This window comes from Pantherophis guttatus, chromosome 4 (assembly GCF_059756535.1).
Source record: "Pantherophis guttatus breed Tessera chromosome 4, ASM5975653v1, whole genome shotgun sequence".
Taxonomy (NCBI): domain Eukaryota; kingdom Metazoa; phylum Chordata; class Lepidosauria; order Squamata; family Colubridae; genus Pantherophis; species Pantherophis guttatus.
The window spans coordinates 101,473,827-101,489,245 of record NC_142066.1 but is presented as its reverse complement, the minus strand read 5'-3'; the positions used below and the strand labels follow the sequence as shown (position 1 = coordinate 101,489,245).

The window sequence follows — 15,419 nt, the reverse complement described above, 5'->3', positions numbered from 1 at the left end:
CCTTTTTTTGAAGTCTGTATTTTAATTTTGGAAATAAAATAAAAAAAATATTTAAAAAATTACAATGGCACTAAATGATTTGCAACTGTGAAATTGTAGTTCTTAAAGCATCCCTGATGTTGTACGATCATGTTCCAAGTGCTTAGCTCATGATTATGACATTGCAGTAAGCCACAGTCATATGATCAGCATTTAAGACTTTCCCAGCTAGATTCGTACAAGAAAAGTCAATGGGAAAGTCAGCAGGAAAGATTGAAAATCACTCTCATAAGTTTCCCCTGTTCTTTTTCTCCCTAGGTGCCTTGGTACAGAGTATCAACGTCTTACAGTACTCCCATCTGAACTCTGTAGCATATTGTCATGCGTGCAAGCTATCTCCACACCCCACCTGTGGCCCTCATCAGCCTGCCTGTGTTCCCTAGTGCCTGCCTACGGCTCTCTCTGGTTGACCCATGGTATCACTGTATTCCTTTTTGGGACACTCACCTCTTGCTGCTTAATGATTTAATGACTCATGAGGTGGTGATGTTTTGACAGTCATTGCTAAGTGATATGCTATGTTCTGCTTCATCTCCTCCTTTTTAAAATTTTAAAATTTAAATTTTAAATACTAATTTTAATTTGTTTAATTATGGGATATTTTTAAAATTGAGCCAAATTGTTTAATCTGTTTTAATTTATTTTAAATTTTGTATTCTTGTGTTTTATCCTTTGGCTGTTCACCGCCCTGAGTCCTTCGGGAGAAGGGCAGTATAGAAATCTAATAAAATAAAATAAAATAAATAACTGCATTGTTTAGTGGAGCAATCCCACTTCTAACTATCATTGCAACCCGAGTACTACCTGTACAATATTCAGGATGCATCTGACTGGTCATCTTGTGGGAGAGCTTACTGACTATTGGTACATCAATACAAGTTGATTCACCTGATTTAAGGCTGTTCACATTAATGTTTATATATAAAACTGTTTAATTAGTCAGTTAATAAAACCATTCCTCCTATAATATAATGGAAATATTATTTTTGTTGCTAAGTACTTACCCACAATGCTGTCAAAAAATGCTCCCCGTAAATGCCAATCATTCTTATCATTAAGAAAAGTGATCATATGGGAAAGAAGTACATCATTGGCTTTTTGTCGCCCAAAAAAAACACAAAGACGAGTTATCCCATTCTCCATTAAAGTCTGTTTAACAATATTTTCTGGATCACTTAATAAAGTGACCACTTTTTGTTGAACCATTTCATGCAAGGCCTGAAGCTCTGCAAGAGTAACACAGAAACAGATCAGATAAGATGAAGAATATATTTCACTATCATACAATGCAATATATTATTTTTGTTCAGTAATCTTTTCTTTTATCTTTGCTGAATTGTTAACATTTATGAAAATGTAATGAATTATGTATTTTAGCAAATTATAATATGACACTATGAGTGACAAATGCAATGTACTAGGTTATAAGAGAAAAAGTGTAGTAGAATCAGGTCTACAACCCACCTTTCTTAAAACTGTATCATGTGATAAATCAAAGAGGGAACAGAACTTCAAAGCTAAGGCGAAATTTGAATATGAATTGATGTGGCATTCTCTCACGCATTTTGAACTTGAGCTATAGCGATACTTTATAACATTTGGCTATTAGAACATTAAAAACCCAAGGACAAGTCACTTGATTATTTTGCTCACAGCACATAGTCTACATGAGCTGCAACATACACAGTTCCTACACTACCATCACCTTAAAACAATTTAATTACAGGAGAGATAGGAAACTTCTAAAAGGCTGGCCACTACAGTTCAGCTTTTCAACCTTTGGAAGGTCTCAGAAAAACATGTTATGACATAGTGATGTTATTGGTTGGGACATGGTTAAAATTTATCAGCTTATTTTGGGGCATTTTAAAAATGGGAATTGAAAATGAGAGATCTCTGGGAAGCAACTCTTTACACCTTCTGGAAATCATAAAACAGGGCCGAAAATCATACTTTGCAATTCAAGCAGTGAGTCTCCAAAGAATCTATAAGGTATCAGGTAAGAAAAGGTAGAATAATGGAAAGTAGTTTAAAAAGAACATGAGTAGCAAGAGAGAGGAAAAAAAATATCCTCCAATTAGTGAAGTAACTTCCATTCAATTCAGAAATCTTTCCAAGTTAGCACTCGTGCCTTACCTTGCATCAGATAATAATATCAGTTATGTAGGCTTACAGTTTAAAGGGCCGTAAGGCATTTAAAGTCTATGCTATTGCTCAAGTTGGAACTAATGTAAAAGTACTTAGAACACAGAATCTGAGCTTGATCAAAATCTCCAGTAGCGGCTTCAATATTAAAATAACTGCATATTAATTCCTTTTGCATATATACATTATAAAATAACATGCAGAAAGTCTTGTTTATGTATATAAATCCATATACTGTACATGAGATCCATACAGAATTTGAAAATGCTAAGCAGAAGATTGACCAATTTAAGAAAGGGATACTTATTTTCTGAGATAAACTGTGATTTAACAAAGGAACATTATGATGCATTTCTATGAGTGGATTATTAATAACACTACCTCACCATTTTCTTTTACTTAAATGCTGTAAATTATGAAAAAATAGCATAAAAAGGGAATTTTTGGTATCTTTTTGGAATCAGAAATGTTCTGCCAGATATAGTGGAACTGCAACTTCCATAATTTCTAGCCAGCATATCTTGAAAGTTCTAGGATGGGAAAGATTATATTCAAAGAGCATGAAAAACAGAAATCCTTTCCTGTAGATGTTTATCTGGCAATGTCATTAGGTTAATTATATGCATCACACTTAAAAGGTAAGTCAGTCTAAGAAATGCATTACCAGTATCATAATTTTCACTAGGATGTGTTGTATCATCTGTTTCTTCACTGTTTGGTTCATTTTCCATATTCAGAGCTTTCAATTGGACTAACTCCAAAAATCTCAGAGCTGTTTCAGCCAACAATGCTATGTTCTCTGCAAAGATTAAAAGAAAAAGCGAAGTTTCACAGAATAAATATAACTGGAACTATATTAATCTTAGTCATAGAGGTCTCACCAAGGCTTTCCAAACACTCTATGCTTTCCACACATGTGGAAATGAGACCTATATTTCCATTACCAGCTTATTTTTTTAGACAAAAAAATAAGCTTATGGTATTTCTATTAGTATTCCTTAAGAACACTTATCTGGGACCAAGGGGCACTTAATAATAAATATGATGCTACAAATTAGTCCTTTTCTTGTAGCCTGGAGAGGGAGTCTGGAAGGATAAGTAAAATTACCTATGGAAACATTCGTGTTCACATTCAGTGCATTACCAACTTTTTCCTGAAGTATACATTGTCATGTTTGCAGGATTGAGAAAAATGCTTGGTTCATTCTTCAGTTTTCTCTGGGTAGCCAGCCAATAACCAGAGTTTTTAGGTGAACAAGCTCAATTATATAAATTTTATACACACACACACACATGTGTGTGGATTACTGCCTTGTCTGAAGGGGATTGCGTAGCTCAATGAAGCAATGAGCTATGCCGTGCAGGGCCACCCAAGATGGACAGGTCATAGCAGAGAGCTCTGACAAAACGTGATCCACTGGTGAAGGAAATGGCAAACCACTCCAATATCTTTGTCATGAAAACTCCACGAACAATACCAAAAGGCAAAAAAATATGATTCTGGAAGATGAGCCCCTCAGGTCAGAAGGTGTCCAATATGCTACTGGGGAAGAGCAGAGGGCTAGTACTAGTAGCGCCAAAAAGAGTGAAGTGACTGGGCCAAAGCCAAAAGGATGCTCAGATATGGATGTATCTGGTGGTGAAAGGAAAGTCTGATGCTGTAAAGATCTATTCTCCATAGGAACCTGGAATGTAAAATTCATGAATCAAGGCAAGCTGGACATGGTCAAACAAGAGATGACAAGACTCGACATCTTAGGAATCAGCAAACTAAAATGGACAGGAATGGATGAATTTAATTCAGATGACCATCAGGTATACTACTATGGGCAAGAATCCCTCAGAAGAAATGGAATAGCCTTCATAGTCAATAAAAGAGTAGGAAAAGCAGTACTGGGATACAATCCCCAAAATGACCGATGATCTCAGTTCGAATCCAAGTCTATGCCCCAACCACTGGTGCTGAAGACCAGTTCTATGAAGTCCTACAACACCTTATAGAATTAACACCAAAAAATGATATCCTTATCATCATGGGGGATTGGAATACTAAAGTAGGAAGCCAAAAGATAACTGGAATAACAAGCAAGTTTGGCCTTGGAGTACAAAATGAAGCAGGGCACAGGCTGGTACAATTTTGTCAAGAGAATATGATAATCATAGAAAACACTTTTTTCCAACAACCTAAGAGACGACTCTACACATGGACATTACCAGACGGTCAACACAGAAATCAGATTGACTATGTGCTCTGCAGCCAAAGATGGAGAAGCTCTATACAGTCACTAAAAACACGATCAGGAGCTGACTGTGACTCAGATCATGAGCTTCTTATTGCAAAATTTAGGCTTAAATTGAAGAAAGTAGGGAAAAGCACTAGGCCACTCAGGTAAGAACTAAATCATATCCCTGATGAATATACAGTAGAGGTGACAAGTAACTTTAAGGAATTAGATCTGATAGACAGAGTGCTTGAAGAACTATGGACGGAGGTTCGCAACACTCTACAAGAGGTAGCAACTGAAACCATCCTAAAGAAAAAGAAATGCAAGAAAGTAAAATGGCTGTCTGAGGAACCTTCGCAAATAGCTGAGGAAACAAGGGAAGCGAAAGGGAGAAAGAGAAAGATACATCCAATTGAATGCAGAATTCCAGAGAATAGCTAGAAGAGATAAGAATGCCTTCTTAAATGAACAGTGCAAAGAAATAGAAGAAAACAATAGAATAGGAAGAATCAGAGACCTCTTCAAGAAAATTGGAGATATGAAGGGAATGTTTCATGCAAAGATGGGCATAATAAAGGACCAAAATGGCAGGGACCTAACAGAGGCAGAAGAGGTTAAGAAGAGGTGGCAAAATTACTCAGAAGAACTATACAAAAACGAGCTTAACATCCCTGATACCACAACAGGGTGGTCACTGACCTCGAGCCAGACATCCTAGAAGTCAAATGGGCCTTAGGAAATCTGAGCAACAACAAAGCTAGTAGAGGTGACAGTATTCCAGCTGAGCTATTCAAAATCTTAAAAGACGATGCAGTAAAAGTGCTATATTCAATTTGCCAGCAAATTTGGAAAACTCAACAGTGGCCACAGGATTGGAAAAGATCAGTTTACATTCCAATTCCAAAGGAAGGCAATGCCAAAGAATGTTCAAACTATCGCACCATTGCACTCATTTCACATACTAGTAAGATTATGCTTAAAATCCTATAAACTAGGCTCCAGTAGTATGTGGATCGAGAACTATCAGAAGTACAGGCAGGATTTCGAAGAGGCAGAGGAACTAGAGATCAAATTGCCAACATATGCTGGATCATGGAGAAAGTTAGGGAATTCCAGAAAAATATCTACTGCTGCTTCATTGACTATGCTAAAGCCTTTGATTGTGTGGATCACAACAAATTGTGGCAAGTTCTTACCATCTTATTTGTCTCTTGAGAAACCTATATGCAAGTCAAGAAGCAACAGTGAGAACTGGACATGAAACCACTGATTGGTTCAAAATTGGGAAAGGAGTCCAGCAAGGCTGTATACTATTACCTTGCCTATTTAACTTATATGCAGAGCACATCATGAGAAAGGTGGGGCTAGATGAATCAAAAGCTGGAATTAAGATTGCTGGGAGAAATATCAACAATCTCAGCTATGCAGATGATACCACTTTAATGGCAGAAAGTGAAGAGGAACTAAAGAGCCGCTTGATGTGAGTGAAGGAGGAGACTGCAAAAGTTGACTTGAAACTCAACATAAAGAAAACTAAGATCATGGCATCTGGCCCTCTCAATTCCTGACAAATAAATGGGGAAGAAATGGAAGTAATGACAGATTTTATTTTCCTGGGCTTCAAGATCACCGCAGATGTGGACTACAGCCAAAAAATTAAAAGATGTTTGCTCCTGGGGAGGAAAGCCATGGTAAAGCTAAATAGCTTACTAAAAAGCAGAGACATCACCCTGCCAACAAAAGTGTGTATAATCAAGGCTATGGTTTTCCCAGTTGCAAGTGAACTTTCACAAAGCTGTGAAAGTTGGACCATAAGAAAGGCTGAATGCCAAAGAATTGAGGCCTTTGAATTATGGTGCTGGAGAAGACTCCTGTGAGTCCCTTGGATTGCAAGGCGATCAAACCAGTCAGTCCTAGAGGAGACCAACCTTGACTGCTCTTTAGAAGGGCAGATCCTGAAGATGAAACTCAAATACTTTGGCCACCTAATGAGAAGGAAGGACTCACTGGAGAAGAGCCTAATGCTGGGAAAGATTGAGGGCAAAAGAAGAAGAAAACGGCAGAGAATGAGGTGGCTGGATGGAATCACTGAAGCAGTAGGCAATGAGCTTAAACGGACTCCAGAGGATGGTAGAGGACAGGAAGGCCTGGAGGAATATTGTCCATGGGGTTGCAATGGGTCGGACATGACTTCACGACTAACAACAACAACAAATACATATCCTTGAGAGACATTTTGTTTGAGAGCCTGGAATATTATCTTAAAGTTTTAGTGCATCCACCAATAGTGCATACTTATATAAAATGGTATTGAATATTACATAAAATCAAGAAACATTCTTGCTATGAAAGTTGTGTCCAAATATAAATAGTAATTTTTTAATAACAATGTCCGATATAAAGAAATAAAATTCAGTACCTAAGTTTCACTTACATATTTTTATTATTTTACAGGAAAAACAAATAACAGATGAACTAATAATTTTTTATCTTATCACCCAGCCCACACTCACGTCTTACCAGCATAAGCTAGTCTGACAATAGTTGCTTCATCTTGGGCCAGGTGAGCAATACCTGGCAAGATGTACTCTGGATAGATATTGGTATCATTCCGTGGAACTTCTTTAACCAAAGTCAGAACTTTAGTGAGTGTCCTAACAGCTTCTGCCCTTACTCTGGGCACAGAGTCATTGCTGAAATGCAAGAGATAAGGAGTGATACGATCCAGTAGGATTTCTACACTTAACTTAGGTGTCAACTGAAGAATCAACTCCAAGGCAGCCAATTTTGAATCACAGTATTTCAAGGTCTGCAGGCACGAAGTTATTACCGAAACCAAGATGACTAATCCATTTTCCTTTGTCTCTCCCTCAGCCTTTTCTGTTTGATCATGCCCACAGAGATTGTGGATTATATTGTCAAGATCTTTACGGATAACAAGGATGCGCTCATCAGCAGATACAAAGGTTTCCTTGGCAAATTGCGCCATATATGGCTGAAGGAAAGTGTAGAATATTTCAGGAAATGCATTGTTACGTTGTTGCTTCAAGTAATCTTCTGCTGCTAAACGCTTTTCAGACTCACACTGGATCATTTGAATAACCTTTAGGGGGGAAAAAAGGCAAGGTAGCAAAATAAAGGGGGAGGATTCAGAAAGAATGCTGTTAAATAAGTAGAAAAATGCAGTAAGCCACCATAAAGGGAGTAGAATTATTTACCAATTCTCTAATACTTCGATCTTCAATTTTACTCAAGACTTGTTCAGGGGAAAAGAGACCATTTCTATATGCCAAAAGCTGTGACAAATCAAAGAGAGGTACACCTTCTGTAAACAGCTCGGCTATTACACAACCTGGGGGGGAAAAGAACATAAGGAGTAGACAATTATGAATTATTTATTGATTTATACTTAATATTTCTAAAGTGCACTCTTGCTATTAGCACTCTTTAACCTTATAAGTACAGAAATTTTTAATTTTTAATTCCAAGCTTATCTAAAATCACCTGCTTTGGAAATCTCTGTTCTAGATTGCTAGTAAAAATACCACATATTTGGCTGTTGTTTAACATGAAAAAAAGCATTCCATATTTGCACATCAAGATCCTGGTTAGATGAAAACCCATATGTTCTATTAATTTGTGTTCATGTGTTAAAAATATGAGAGAGTTCTCAAAGCATGCTTACTCCTTCACTTATACAACATAGCTGCAATGAGATCGTATTGATCTACCCATCATGTGGATTCACATTTCTCTGAGACCATGTAAACAATAAAAGGATCTGCCTCCTTAATATATTCTCATGTGTTTAATAGCCTAATTATACAGTATTAGTTTGCATCTTGCAGCTAAGAAAGAGGAAGCAATGAGATTTACAGAAGATTAAACTTGGAGTAAGGAATTCAGTTTCCACTAATCCTAAAGCAACATTGCCAATGGCAAGAGAGATAGTGGAATTTTGTCCAAAATACCTAGAAGCTATCAAGGTGACTGCCTCTATTGTAACTTTTAAAAGACACAGAAACCCTATCTCGTTGAAGTGAGAGAAAAAAAGTATTAGTCATATTTGGGGGGGGGGTGTTCTGGTATCCTAAGAAATCCAGAAAAGACCACCAGAACAAACAAAAAAATCCATTCTTTTTCCACAGCTATTAAAAGTGGTGGCTCAAAACAAAGTACAAGCTGTAGATTTGGCTTTTCAACTTGATAGACAGGTACATGCAGCCTCTGATAATAGATTTCTCAATAGCTGGTTACAGCAAGATCATTTAAAAACATTTGGAAGCTCACTTTAAAGCAAGATTGGACCCTGTATACATGGCCATGTATGTAACATTTAGAAGTGTTACTATTAAACATCAGAAGTACAATGATCAAATACTTGTCATGATGCTTAATTAAAAACAGGTACAGTACACTTCCAATCCTGTCTCAATTATTCTTGGAGCATCATTATGACAAACTCTATACATATAACCCTCTTTAAAAATATCATACTCCTGCATTAAAATAATTGCCAACACCTGCTTTAAATTTATTGTCAACTAATGACATCAGGAGCATAGATAAACCAATCTCCTTCACTGGAGATACTTTTCATTTCATCTGAAAAAAGAATTCAAAAACCTAAAGATATTGTTTTTACAACTTTTTATTTGATGTAGGATTTTGCAACTACAAACAGTGGTTACTTTAAGTACAAATAAGCAAAAACCGTGCAACAAGCAATGTAAAAAGCTTTTTGTGATGCCACACTGAAGCTTGACAGTTGCAAACTAATTCATAAAGATAAACAACCTGCACAAGCTATCTAATCTAAAATCAGATGAAAATTGATTGATTTGAATAGAAAAATATCCTTTAAATGTTTTGTTTCATTATTATTATGTCATCAAAATGATTTATAAGTTTATTTCTCATCTATTTAGGTTAGTTAGAAGATTAATCTTCCACATTATAAGATTGAAATCCACATAGAGACAATTAGTCTTCATATATATAGTAATCAGGGTTGTGCAATACTTTAGATTCAATTGAAACATCATCTGTAACTTTTTAAAGCAGCCATTCTTTTTTTTAAAACCATGGAGCAACTGCAAAGGGCAGGATGATCTCAGGAAATGGATTAAGTGCATTAAAATTGCACTTAATCCAAATATAAATTATTATATTTACTACTTTCCAGGGTCATCCATGCCTCGATCATCTCCCGTCTGGATAACTGCAACATGCTATACATGGGGCTGCTCTTAGAGACCCCTAGAAACTTCAGCAGGTTTGGAATGAAGTGACGCAAACAGTAATGGGGCCCCTAGGTTTGCCCATATAGCACTTCTGTTGTGCCAGCTGCACTGACTTCTATTTTCTTTCTGGGTGTACTTCAAGATGCTGGTTATCACCTTTAAAGCCTTACATGGCACGAGGCCAGGCTACCTGAGGACCACTTTTCCCTAAGGAGTTCTATATGTCCTACCAAGTCAGACAGATGGGCATGCTCTCGGTTCTTTTTCCCAAATATTGTCATCTAATAAGAATTAGGACGTGTGCCTTTTCCATGGCAGCCCCTACCGTATGGAACGTTGTGCCCCTGAAGTTTGGCAGCTTTTCACCATTTTATTTTATTTTATTTTATTTTATTTTATTTTATTTATTATTTATTTTATTATTTTATTATTTTATTTTATTTTATTTTATTTTATTTTATTTTATTTTATTTTATTATTTTATTTTATTTTATTTTATTTTATTTTATTTTATTTTATTTTATTTATTATTTTATTTTATTTTATTTCTATACCGCCCTTCTCCCGAAGGACTCAGAGCGGTGTACAGCCTAATTAAAAACACAAAGACAGATATTTAAAAATAATTAAAATTATTAAATAGGTGGCCCAATTTATAAAACCCCAAATTTAAAAACCCAATTTAAAACCAATTAAAATCTTTATATTGATAGCTCAGCCTGGCGGAACAACATGGTTTTGAGGGCACAGCAAAATACACAGAGATCAGAGATTTTGTGAATTTCTGGGGGGAGTTCATTCCAAAGGGCAGGGGCTCCCACAGAGAAGGCCCTCCCCCTGGGTGTCACCAGCCGACATAATTTGGCCGATGGCACCCTGAGGAGACACTCTCTGTGGGAACGAACTGGCCGGTGGGAGGCTACTGGTGGCAGAAGACAGTCTCGAAGGTACCCAGGTCCAATGCCATGGAGCGCTTTAAAGGTGGTAACCAACACCTTGAATCGCACCCAGAAGACCACTGGGAGCCAGTGCAGCTCGCGCAGAAGGGATGTCACGTGGGCACAACGAGTTGCGCCCATAACCACCCACGCGGCCACATTCTGGACCAGCTGGAGCCTCCGGGTGCTTTTCAAGGGGAGCCCCATGTAGAGAGCATTTTAGCCTTAAGGCCTTGAAGATATGAATTTTCTCTAAAATGTTGGGAGATTATACGATGGTACATTAGCATGAGTTAATGCCAGATTTCTGTTCTTTTAAATGTTTTATTTTTTAACTGGTTTTGTTTTAGTTTTTAAAATGATTTTATATATTTTTTAATCTTTTAAATCTTTCAGAGATGGCTAAAAGATGGACAGCTATATAAATGTTTTAAATAATATAAATACCTCAGTCATTTACAATAAGAATAAAATACAAAATAAGCAATGTTTAAACAAAATTCAAAATAAAAAGTGGGGACCATGAATTACAGGAAATGCCCCAAATGTGTTATAATAGGAGCCTTTCAAATTTTGAGAAAAAGTTTTCTACAGCCAGGGAACTTCACCATAGATGATAAGCAACTACTCTATCAACTACTAAATAGCACTCAGCAACTTTCAGTATATAGCAGGATCTCCCATTATACTGTTAGATATTTATCTCTATAAAGGTATGTCGATATATATTTTGCCCCATATTTATTTAGAGGTTGATATGTTAGAACACTAACTCAGAACTTTGCCTCAATTGACAGCCAATGCTGTTAAGTCTAATATGTGAACCACCAGTTGCACTTCTCAGTAACCAGACAGTTGAAGTCGGAATATCTTGCAAATTCAGGACCAACTATAAAGCAAGCCCCACCTATAATTGTCAAAAAATATTATGGGGGGGGGGGGGCTACTGATGGAACAGGCCACCTACTTAAGACCACCTAAGGCCTCCCTGACCCACTGAAATACCTCATGCTCCACACAATTGCTTTTCCCCACCCACCCAACCTGCCGAACCGGTTCACTTACCTTATAAAGATCTAGCAAGCAGTCTCCTCTCCAGCTTCTCAGCCGGGTTTGCCCCTCCAACACTCCATTCGGGCCTCCATAAGCCTGGCACATTGCTGGGCGAAACAGAGCTTCCGAGGGTAGATCGCCCCTCAGAAGCTCTGTTCGGGCATCCAGAGGCTTCAGCCGGCAAGATGCCGGGTGAGGCCTCTGCATGCCCTAATGGAAAGTCAGAGGGGCAGATCTGCCTCTCAGAAGCTCCATTTCAGTCAGCAACGTGCAGGGCAAATGTTGCAAAGCTTCTGTGGTTGTTTGTAAGGGTTAACAACTGCCGTGGTGCTGCAAGATTCGTAGTTTCAGGACTTGTTCTTAACACTAGGGGGCACTTATTGCGTAACCTTGAACATTCGCTAACCGAACACTCGTAACCCAGGGATTACCTGTACCTTCTTTCTTCTTTTCTCTCCCTTGCATGCTGTATAGGCATCTTCTAATAAATATAATATCCATTTCGGAAGCAGTAAAGTATAGCTTCCGAGATCTGCAAGTCAATCAACAAGAGTGCTGATTTACCACCAGCTTATCAGATCCTTAGGGGCGGCCCAGGACTTGGCAGCACAAAGAAACAATAGCCAACAACTTAATAGCCAGCCATCAACACCCCCAATCAACCAATAAAAAGCCACACACAACCAGGCACCACATAAATACTACACATAGAATAGCCTAAAGCACACACTCTGCTAGAGTCCCAAAGGTGCTTTTTTTTCAAACGGCAATTTTCTGGTTTTTCTTTGAAGACGTTTAATTTCTCATCCAAGAAGCTTCTTCAGCTCTGACTGGATGGTGGGGCATGGAATGATTTAAACTCAAGCAGCTTCTTGGATGAGAAGTGAAATGTCTTCAAAGAAAAACTAGAAAGTCCAATTGCCTCTTGAAAAAAAAGCACATTTGGGACAACCATGACCTGGATCACTGAGAATCTCCATAGATGCTCTGCTAGAGAGAAATTCCCTGAGGATAGGCTCCGGCACAAATCTGAAAGCTGAAAGACTAAACCTCTGGTCTTCTTAATGATTGAGAAACATTCCTTTAAAGAACAGATTCCCAAAATTGCAGTATTGTGTGCTGGCTGGGTCTTCTGGGAGTTGAAGTCCACACATCTTAAGGTTACCAAGTTTGATAAACACTGATTTAGGGTAGTAGTTGATCCAAAATTTGCACAGAAGCTCCCCAGGCTTCTTCCTGAAATCAGAACATACTTTTCAATACTAATTTTCAAAATTGAAGTGTTTACTACTCATTGCCTATGAAGGCAAAGCACAGATTATCTTTAACCATTTGACCAGTTTGAAATACCTGCAGAAAATATATCCATTGCACGTCTCAATTCCCCTCTGCTGCGTTGATTACTGTTGACCAAATCAACCAGGGGAGTGGAAGGATCTCGTATATTCTCCAATTCTGTGGCAAACATACTGCCATCAACAAAACGCTCTGGAGCAATATAACATGTTCTTCTTCTTGAAGTATCAAAGAAGTAATTGAAATCAGCAGGATTGTCTTCAGGGAGGTAAGTTGGTTTAAAGCTTGCGAAATCTGTTAAAAGGACCCAGTTCCAGCTAGTCACCATCACATTTTCAGTTTTGATGTCTCCGTGCCGGACTCCAGACCTGTGTGCTTGATCTACTGCCGTCAAGATCTGGAAAGCAATCCATCTCTTTTCAATGTTGTTTAGGAATGGACGGGTACTAATTCGATCGTAAAGATTATCTCTCACATATTGCCTGAACAACATAGCTGCTTTTTCAGATAATGTGGCTTTTTGAAAAGGGAGACAATTTTGTGCAGAATGCAACCGTATTTTCAGTTCCTCCAACTCCTGCTTGTAACTAGTTAATGGTAAGGTTGGATCCTGAATGGCAAACACCTTGACAACTACTAAGCCTTCTCGATGTTTAGCTCGGGCAACTTTAAAAAAACGAGTGCTGCCCAATCTTTTGTCATATTCAAAATCATGGATGTCTGAGAAATAGCTGTCAACAGAAAGTATCTGAGAGGGGGCAATGCCAGCCAGCTGATTCCCCATTGCAACTTCTTCACTTTAATATTACTGTGCCACCTAAAAAAGACAGTTACTTTTATCACTTTGACTGATATTGTTCTCAACCCAGGATATTTATGCACTGCTCCCATCCAAATTACTGGCAAAAATAGTTGCTTGTATTGTTTATAATAAAAATAGATTTAGTAATTTTTTTCATTTATGTGATTAATTTAACAGACACTTATAACTCTTTTAAATTATTGATTAAAATATTTGGATAGGGATTTTTTTTTATCCTTCAGAACTCAAAGCAGTTTCTCAGTAGCCAAATTTTTCACAAATAAATCCATTTTACTTATATTTTTTGTGGTCCATTATACTAATTTCTGTCTTTGCAGTTTTTCTTTCCTGATATCTACCTATAGGCTATAAATCAATGGTTACAAGAGAAGCCCAATTTATTTTACTACGTATACATTTTTGAATAATGGTAGCTATTACAAATATTCTTAAAGGACTGACTAGTTTATTAAACTTTATCCTTTTTTACAAGAAGCAAACAAAACCATATTGTAATTTATTAAAAACAATTACAACATTAGTAGTAAAACAATGGACGGCTTCTTTTATGAGCCAGATGTTATTGTCTGGTAAAACATTACAATATATCTATAGTGATTAAAGTTATCGAATTTAAAAGGTGTATTAATGCTAAAAAAGCTTGTAAATGGCAATCATCTGACCTTAAATTGAGGACTGGTCATAAAGTCACTTTTTCAGTGCTGCCATAACATTGAATGGTCACGAAACAGGCCAGTCATTAACAGAATATTAACTGTATATTTATTCTCCTTCTCCTGATGTGATGAAAATATTTCCTAATCTTACAATAGTAACCCTCAAAATTTATCATAGTAGAGGTGGAGCAAATATGACCTTATATCAGCTGAATCCAGAGCATCTTGTCTGCCAGTGGCCCTGGGAATATTTGTGCCTTTATATTAAACTGGTGTTACTACTACTTTTTTTGCTAAACTAAAAAGGAAAGGGAAAACAAAGTATAACAAACAGAAAATAAAATGTTAAATCTACCTTCTCAGACACCTCTTCCCCTATCAACAGGCTTTGCAAAAAGTAAATTGAAATGAATAAGCAAAATAAATAATCATGCAATTTAATTCAATTAACTTTTTACAGACCTAACCCAATGTTTTCTAAATTGCTTCTCCTGTTACATTTAATGTAACATCGGTACATCCTGGTATATTTAAAATAATACAATATTTGGGTATATGTTTTAGATATTACACAGAAATGCACAACTATATTGCATAAAAATAAAATTTAAATTTTTTTAAATGATTTTAAAAATAAAATCATGCAACTTGTCATTATATTTAACTATTATGTCTATGTAGTAAATATTCTTTCTGTAATTAAAGGATCAGTCATGTTGACTTTAAATAACAATTTATGATATAGTTTTATTTATTTACATGTAGTTCTCGACTTACAACCATTCATTTAGTAATCGTTTGAAGTTATGATGACACTGAAAAAAGTGACTTTTCACACTTACGACCATTGCAGCCATCCATGGTTACGTGATTAAAATTCAGACACTTGGCAGTTGCTTATATTTATGATGGTTGCAAATCATAACCCGAGGGTCATGAACCATCTTTTGTGACATTCTGACACGCAAAGTCTATGGGGAAGCCAGATTCACTTAACAACC

The 15,419-nt window shown here is 36.9% G+C and overlaps 2 protein-coding genes across 5 annotated transcripts in view; one reads left to right on the top strand and one right to left on the bottom strand.

Moving 5' to 3' along the window:
* COL6A6 (collagen type VI alpha 6 chain) overlaps positions 1 to 424 on the top strand; it is a 148,510-nt gene extending 148,086 nt beyond the window's left edge. For 2 of the 3 annotated variants that reach the window (XM_087892527.1, XM_087892526.1), the window contains one exon: positions 298 to 424. In XM_087892527.1, coding sequence (XP_087748653.1) covers positions 298 to 342 — 45 coding nt within the window. In that variant the 3' untranslated portion in view covers positions 343 to 424. The remainder of the gene's footprint in view (positions 1 to 297) is intronic. The other variant, XM_060683679.2, reaches the window with a different exon arrangement.
* PIK3R4 (phosphoinositide-3-kinase regulatory subunit 4) overlaps positions 1 to 15,419 on the bottom strand; it is a 64,127-nt gene that overhangs the window by 47,800 nt on the left and 908 nt on the right. The window contains exons 1-6 of one of the 2 annotated variants that reach the window (XM_034403998.3): positions 12,994 to 13,756; positions 12,075 to 12,879; positions 7,628 to 7,761; positions 6,930 to 7,512; positions 2,849 to 2,983; positions 1,044 to 1,265 (exon numbers count right to left, since the gene is read on the bottom strand). In XM_034403998.3, the coding sequence (XP_034259889.1) occupies positions 1,044 to 1,265; positions 2,849 to 2,983; positions 6,930 to 7,512; positions 7,628 to 7,761; positions 12,075 to 12,144 (1,144 nt within the window). In that variant the 5' untranslated portion in view covers positions 12,145 to 12,879; positions 12,994 to 13,756. Of the gene's footprint in view, positions 1 to 1,043; positions 1,266 to 2,848; positions 2,984 to 6,929; positions 7,513 to 7,627; positions 7,762 to 12,074; positions 12,880 to 12,993; positions 13,759 to 15,419 lie in introns of those variants that run through there. The other variant, XM_060683681.2, reaches the window with a different exon arrangement.